This window comes from Asparagus officinalis, chromosome 5 (assembly GCF_001876935.1).
Source record: "Asparagus officinalis chromosome 5, Aspof.V1, whole genome shotgun sequence".
Taxonomy (NCBI): domain Eukaryota; kingdom Viridiplantae; phylum Streptophyta; class Magnoliopsida; order Asparagales; family Asparagaceae; genus Asparagus; species Asparagus officinalis.
In genome coordinates, this window is record NC_033798.1 from 7,299,160 (window position 1) to 7,307,638 (window position 8,479).

Here is an 8,479-nt window from a genome sequence, read left to right on the forward strand (position 1 = left end):
ACCGTTCCCAGGGCACATAATTTATGACTTTGGAATATCAAAGAAAGTTATCTAAGTCAGCAATAGATCACGCCAAATATTAAATTGCTATAAGCTAACAGTAGAAGAACAAGGCTAGTTTCTTCTCAGTTTGAACTACATTTGTGATAGAGAAAGATAAAGAAATTTTGAGCGGAAGTTTTAGCACACAATAATGAAGGGTGTTGAAAGCTAATTACTATGTGACGTGGACTGGGGCGGCGGTTCTGATTCGAAAGTAGAAGGCTCCCGAATGTGTTGTCTTCTTAAAATTGGAGCTTTCATCAATTATTACTAAAATAATAAGACACTAGTAAACCTATAAAATTTCTGATTAGTGACCCACGACAATCCTGCATCACTATGTTTATGAAAAAAGAATTCTACTGGGTCCATACCACGGGAGCCGTATATATACTTAAGAAAAAAAATTTACAGGGTTGCTGCATGTGCATCTGTTTATTAGAGTAAACCATAAACCAAATCTATTAAGATATCTCTATAATTTATTCGATACACCACTAGTCTCTTTATTATTATATTTCTTTATATATTTGTTTACTTGAGAAGATACACCACTAATCAACCATTTTGTTACCTTCTTAATCAAACAAGAACTGCGTATGGTATATACCAAGACAAGAGACGAATAAACAAATGAATACTATTCTATTAATCTCTCTGTACAACAACTACACATCACACGAATATACAATAACTAACTTTAAAGAAAAGAAAAAGAAAAATCTATTCTCCAGGTTTCTTACACTCCATCTCATCATCATCATCATCATCATCATCAGAGGGTGGCAAGTTCAAATCCAACAAAACCACCCTCTTCCCTTCATTATTGGCCATGATCTTCTTCACAAATGCTTGCCTGAAGCCTTCACTAGCCCTTCTATGCCTTCTCATATGCCCACCCAAGGCCTGCCCAATTCCAAACTCAAGCCCACAAATCGAACACTCATGGGCCTTGGGCTTATTACCACTGGCTAAGCTCAAATCCTTATTGCTATCATCAACCGATAGCTTCGGTTTCTTGTGGCTGGCTCTGTGGCCGCCGAGAGCTTGGAATGAAGGGAACCGGCGATTGCAGGTCTTGCACTCAAACAGGCGACGTTCGTCGGTTCGATTCGTCGTGCTTGTTTTGCTGTCGTTGTTGCTTTGAGAGAGTAGCATAAGAACATTGGCCATGTTGATGTTCTCTAGCTCTCCAAGTGAATTGGAGTATCTCTTCATGTTTTTGAAGTTTGTAATTGTATGTGCTGAGAGTATTGATGAAGAAGAGAATGAAGGATGAGAATATGGTGGGTTGGCTTTTATAGAGGTTTTTCTTAGACAGCTTGGACTTGTCTTTATTTTGACTTCTCTGCATGGGTTATTATAGAAGTAGCCAATTCTGTAGAGTTTTCTTGTCTTTTTTTCATTTTTTTAAATATAAAAATGACCTTATTGCTGACAGTTTATAGTTAAAGATGTGACTGTGTTTTTCGTTTTCTTTGTTTTGGTAGCTTTCTTTTATTCTTATCTCTAAGATATTTTATACTGATTTGGATTTTTTCTCCATCTCGAAGATATCGTTTTAATCATTAGAAGATATCTTCTTTTGTAAGTATCTCACAATTTTGGTTATATGTCATACTTATGATAGGGCAATATGCCCTATTTTCCATCAAAAAAAAAATCTAGCTGAGAGAAAGTTATCCGCAATTGATCCTACTTTCACATCTAGATTTATAATATTGACCATTTAAATCAGATCAGATGTTGATGGAGTTCGAATAACCACCCATTTATTTAAACCTATATTACACAAATTTTTTTTATTTGATTGGGAAATTGACGCGTACAGTCTGAGCTTCTGGTGAATAGAAAGAGCTCCAACGAGTAGTTGATGAAGCAGCCACGAGTCAAAAGTCTAGAAATTTGGTGGTTTTCAGAACTAGAATTTTCCTTGGAACTCTCTTCACCTAAATTATATATTACTTGCTTATCTGTGTGGTTTTGAATACAATGGAGTAACACGTGCTTATCATTGGCTACTTTGTACATTTATGATGTTGTCTAAGTCTGCTAACAACCTCTTGACACCTGTCAATAGATATTTGTCTCTAAAGTAGATGTAAACTACATAGCACAAAGTAGATAGCCTTAATTAGCTTTCTTGCACAAGAGTGCAACAGATATTCAAAATGAGACAAATAGTAAATAAGTCTGCTAGCGAGCAACATTATTCTTGAAGGCTCATGGCACCAAAGTAGTGAGGGAGACATCGGTTTATAATTTTACATTCTAATGCATTTTTATAGGTTGAGTGTTCTTTACGGGTTATATCTGAACTATTTTAGTACCGCTTTAGATGTGTATGATTGCATTTGACTATGAGTTGCGTTGATATCATCTTAGAATCTCTTTCACTTTCACTGTACTAAAATCCAGAAGCGATGATAAGAACTTAGGGATATAATTTTATTTATAATACATATGTGGTTGGTGTGCGAACATGGTTGATTGAAATTTTGCATGGCCTGTATTATTGCAGTTGATTTTTTTTTCTTTAAATACCTCTAGTTAGATTTATATTATCTTTATCTATTATATTGTTTGTGTATCTGCATGGTCTGAATACAATAGAGGAACATGTGCTTATAATTGGCTCTACTTCGTTCGTTTATTTAAGAGTGCTAATAAACATTTTACACTTGTCGACAGATGTTTGTCACCAACTTACATGTGAACAATATCTAGGCCAAAGTAGATAATGTTAGTTTGCAGTAGGCAGAGGGTAAACGAGACTGCTAGCTAGCAACATATTCCTTAAAAGTCTCTTGTGGCAAAATTTCAAAATTACGGTGAGAACAATTTTGCATTCTAGAGCATGTGTTTGCAGGCGTAGCATCAATTTAACTATTGAAATCTGAACTATTTAGTGCAGTGGTACCTTTTCTGAATCCATTTTAAAATTGTACGTATCTGATACGATTTGAATCTCCATCTTAATGTGTTTTGCGTAATACCAAAACTTCGATATTGTGGGAAGACTGAGGATTATGTTTCGATATTCTTAATGGTTATGGTTGGTGTGCAAACATGGTTGATAGAAAATGTGCAATTAATAGTTGTATTTTTGTATTTGGTTGTTTTGTTACAACTCTAGTACATTTTTAGAGTCTATTCACCTGTGATATGGATTGCTTATCTGTTTGGTTTGAGTACAGTACAGGAACATGTGCTTATAGTTGGCTATTTAATTTTTTTAGTTAAAAGAGTTCCATGTATCTAAGACTGCTAACCACCACTTGATACTTGTCAATAAATGTTTGCCTCCAAAGATGTGAACCATCTAGCACAAAGTAGATGAGCTTAATTTCCTTGTACAAGAGTGTAACAACGTATTGCTCAAATTTAGACAAATATTAAATGAGAATGCTAGCCAGCAGCTAGCATATAAAACTCTCTCATATTGCCAAAATTCAATTTACAATAAGGATTGACGGTTATAATTTTATATTCTAGAATATCTTTGCAGACCGAACATCCTTTTCATACATTGAAACCTTAACTCGGTTATAATTTTATATTCTAGAATATCTTTGCAGACCGAACATCCTTTTCATACATTGAAACCTTAACTATTTACATATCATTGTCTTTTTGACCGAACATCCTTTTCATACATTGAAACCTTAACTATTTACATATCATTGTCTTTTTCTAAATCTGCTAAAGCGTTTCCGATAGCATTTGGATCTGAATTGTTCTAGTCTCTTGTATTGTATCGAAACTTCGAAGTTGTGAAGAGTAATATCCTAACACATATCACATATGTGTTGTTGTGCAAGCATGGTTGATTGAATATGTGCATGACTTGTATTCTTGCAACCGCTGTCTTGTTTTGTGATAACCCTACTAGATCTTTTAGTAGAACCCTCTTCATGTGTTTTCTTAGCTGTGTGGTTTGAGTACAATAGAGGAACACTTATCATTGGCTACTCTTGTTAGTTAAAAGAGTAAACATGTGACTAAGACTCATAACAACTCCTTGACACGTGTCAATAGATGTTTGTCTGCAAATTAGATGTGAAACTAAATAGGACAAAGTAGATAAATCTTAGCTTGTACAAGAGTGTAACAGGTGTGAAAATTCAGGCAAATGGTAAATGAGAATGCTAGCTAGCAGTATATGTGGTTGGTGAGCGTATATATTTGATTGAAAAGGTGAATGGCTTGTATTCTTGCGTCAAGGATAAGTAATTACTTAGTATGTTATTGTCTGAGTAGTAGTAGTTTCTTGTTAGATTTTTTGTTTGCTGTATAAAGTGAGGGTTATACTATATGGAAATTATGTTCCCAATTGTTTGCAATCCCTAATGTGAGGGTGTGTTTGGTTCAATTTCTACAAATTATAGAAAACGTTTTCCACCCAAAATATGATTTCCTTATATTTCTTAAAAAAATTATAGGAAAAGTTTTGAGAAGTCAAAAAGTACCAATTTTCTTGTTTTTTTTACTTTGCTTGTTTGGTTCAAAACAAGAAAATGACCCATAAGTTTATGAAAATAGAAAGATTTTCTATAATTTATAGAAATTGAACCAAACACCCTCTAAATTTATAGAAAAGTGTCAATGTGATGTTAGATTTCTGGGTGATTTCCGCCCATTTTAAGAGGAAATTGATTTCTGTAAATTTTGGTACTTTACAGAAAATATTTCTATAATTTTTTTTAACCAAACACAATTTACAGAAATCTACAGAAAATTTTTAAGTACAGAATCGCCATTGTCAGATATTTTGAAAAAACTTTTCTATAAAATTGTGCAACCAAACACCCCCTATGTCTCATAGTACAGAAAATGAATATGCATTAATTCCATTTTATATGATAGGGTTTCCTTTTTCTTTATTTGGTCATGCCTTCACTGTAAGAACTCATCTAGATCCTTTGAATTGATATGAGGAACAAGTACTTTCTCTTGATGTTCTTTTAGCTCTGAAGTCAAATGAATAAACAAAGGAGCTTAAGAAGCTAATTAAGCACTTTAGTCAAACTGGAGGAGCCAGAGGGCTCAAGTAACTCAAGACTTAAAACCCTGATGTTCTGCCAGCGCATTGCAGCATCATATCTTGCGTTGGCGTTTGAAAATCCAATCTAGAAGAAAACTTGTGGATCCTATAATCACCCTGATTAAGCTAACTACGTCATCCAATGCAATGTTAACGTCCTCAGTGATGTAATGTTTGGTGGATTAAGAGATAATGATAACCAGTAAGAAGGAAAAAGAAAAAGAAAAAGAAAATAAAAGAAAAGATAATGATAGTTTCGGACAAATTTTCAAAACCATCCCTTTTTAAAATTTATTTATAAAAAACGACCCATTTCAATCTTAATTTCAAAAACCGACCCAGTTGGTTGAAACTGGGTCGGTTTTTGAAAAAAAAAATTTCAAACTTCACGGGAGTTGAACTCCCGTGAAGTTTTGTTATGAGAAAAAACTTCACGGGAGTTCAACTCCTGTGAAGTTTGAATTTTTTTTCAAAAACAGACCCAGTTTCATCCAACTGGGTCTGTTTTTGTAATTAAAGTTAAAAAAGATCTTTTTTGGGGAATAAATTTCAAAACCGGATGGTTTTGAAAATTTGTCCTGATAGTTTCTGATTGATTCGGTTGCCCTTTGCTGCATCCAATCTCCTTTCTCTCATATTTTAAAAGGACTTTTTAATCTATATGACCCTATCTATCATATTTGAAATTTGAAATTACAGTTCACAGTTTCAAGTTCAATTTTTTGGACATATTATTAATACCATGCTTTATGGAAAGTTATGTCAGAAATCCCATTTACCACATCAAATTCAAATCCCATTTACCACGTGTCCGTCAATTATTAATCTCGTTCTTGTTCTAACCCTAACAGCATAATTTCCTAGTTAATGCTTGTACAAAAGTTTAAACAAATTATAAAAGCCAACTTAAATTGCTAGGATATATACATCATAGTTTGCAAAAGGAAAACGATTCAAGCAAGCTTTCCATGTGCTAATTTGCTTACTTCACGACTTAGATCACATTACTTTAGTAAAGAAAAACTGGTCACGCGCATCAAACAACTGTAATGTTAATATTAACTTTAAATTTAGTTGGGTGTTTGGGGTGAGGCTTATTTCTTAGTCAAACTAACTCTTAAACTAGCTTTTTTATTTCTATTTGTATAGTAAAATGCCTAACAAGTTAGCTTATAAGTCTCATTTTAAAAAGCTGGTGTACATCACCTTTTGAAAAACTAGCTTATAAGTTCATTTAAACAAAACTATGTTTGACCAAACAAGTTACTATTCTACTCAAAAACAAATCTTACACCATTTTTATCCAAAAAGCCAGAAGTGACTAAAAACTAGCATAACTTCCAAAGGCCCTACTGCTTAAATACAATATCTTGGCCTCCTCAGTTAGTGTTAACGGGCATTCCAATATGGCCTTTTTCTGCGTGAGTGAATCTTAAGTGGGCTCACCCGAAGTAAAGCCCAGTCTTGTTTCGGCCTATCATGAGAAAACAAAATTACTTGTTTTGGTTTCTCATGAGCTCAGCAAAGGGCTAATTGCCAACATATCCCTTGTAGTATTATCTAATTGTGATTAGACCTCATATAGTTTTATTTTTATAAATTGCCCTCTTGAGCGAATTTTTTTAACTTTTAAAATCATTAAAAAGTTTTGAGTGGTCAAGTCGACCTTCTATAGCTCTATTGGTGAGAATAGACCCCACAATTGCTTTTTTTTCACATTTAAAAGAGTAAAAGAAATTCACTTAGAGGGTATACTCACACCTATGCCAATATTATAGGGCGTCTATTCACAATTGAGTGATGCTATAGGGGTTCTATTCACAATTAACCCAAAAAGAAACTTAAATTGTGAAAGAATAATAGCAAAATAGATCACAGATGCGTACCTTGAGCGCAAAGCCTTCTAAGCGTGTCTATTTTTTAAAGTAATAGGATGGGAAAGAACTTGAGCCTTCAGCCAAATAAGTACATGATTGTAAAGTCCATACTTTTGGTGGAGTTAAATGATAGAGGCACACCCTCGGCACATCTTCGGCTACACTCCCCTCTAGCTACAGTACTGGAGGCGCCCCACTTCACTATAGCTAGAGGGGGGTGGCCGGAGGTGTGCCCGAGGGTGTGCCTGTAGCGCCGTCCTTTGGTGGATGAGGCTCAGGGTCCAATCTCATCTCATCCAAAAGAAAATATTTCAAACTTACCCTAGAAAACAAAATGCAATTATTTATCCATTATTTTAAAGAGGCCAGGATGGGAGAGAACCTGAGCCTTTTAGCTGTCTAATTTCATAGCTTTTCATATACTTGTTTTACGTAAGGCTCAGAGTCTGATCCCATCTCATCCACTTAAAAAGTTTTGTTTACCGCTTTCGAGACAGGGTTTAGAGCAATATTTATAGACTTAAATTTCTCTAATTTTGAAAGAGGCGGAAGAATATAGAGCACACAATAAATTCATTAGATATAATTATATAAATATAGATTCTCATTATAAAAGCAAGCATGCCCACGATTGTAGAGATTTTGTGAAATGAACTCGGTCCTTGATGAAATTATGAAAGCATGAGAGCATGCATGCCTGGGAGAGGAATTCCTTCGTAAAGCATTGGTGCTATGAACATGAAGGGCCTAAAATCTTATAAAATATATTTTTAAAAAAACTTGTGGTTATGTTAAGGCACAAAGATTCTACGAATCATGTAAAACGAGGGGGATGAGGAATATGGGTATTTTTAGTACTAAATATCAATAATTTTGATTATTGGTACTAAGATGACTCATTCTCATCCACTCATTTTTAGGGAAGAGACAAATGATCTACCTTATTACAAGGACCAATTTTGTCATTGATACCAAATGGTACTCATTTTTTATGATATACATGTATATATATGTGTGTGCGCACGCGTGCGGGAAATAATAGCTAAAAGATGACAGTTCATTTTGCTAAATGAGCTATCAAGAATTAGCCATATGATGAGGCCTACATTGTTAGTGACATAAAAAAAATATGGATCTTACCATTTTATCTCTTAGTAGCTCATGTAGCAAAATAAGTCGCCATCTCATACCCATCATTTCATGTGTGTGTGTGTGCATACACAATTCGGAGTCCTTCTGTCATATGTACGCACACACAATTCGAAGTCCATCTGTCATATAAAATGAATATATATATATGGGAATTTGAAAAAAAAACCTTTTGTTTCATCATTTTGCATAATTAGAGCAAATTAGTAACTTGTTTTTCATCATTTTTCATAATTAGAGCAAATTATTAACTTGTTTCGGGTCTAGAATTTGCGAATTCTCCTTGTTAAGTGTTTAGAAAACTTTTTGTTTTGTTTTGTTTTTTGGGGGTATTTTTTTGATTGGTGCTGGGGTGTGTGTGGGTGGT

General features: G+C 34.2%; 1 protein-coding gene across 1 annotated transcript; it reads right to left on the bottom strand.

The window, feature by feature from the left end:
• Positions 669–1,375, bottom strand: LOC109843001 (zinc finger protein ZAT11-like). The gene has a single exon (XM_020411922.1). The coding sequence runs from the start codon at positions 1,258–1,260 to the stop codon at positions 766–768; it is 495 nt and encodes a 164-aa protein (XP_020267511.1). The 5' UTR covers positions 1,261–1,375; the 3' UTR covers positions 669–765.

Excerpts from the sequence above, each read along its gene's own strand:
- LOC109843001 (XM_020411922.1), bottom strand. The coding sequence starts at position 1,260 with ATGAAGAGATACTCCAATTCACTTGGAGAGCTAGAGAACATCAACATG.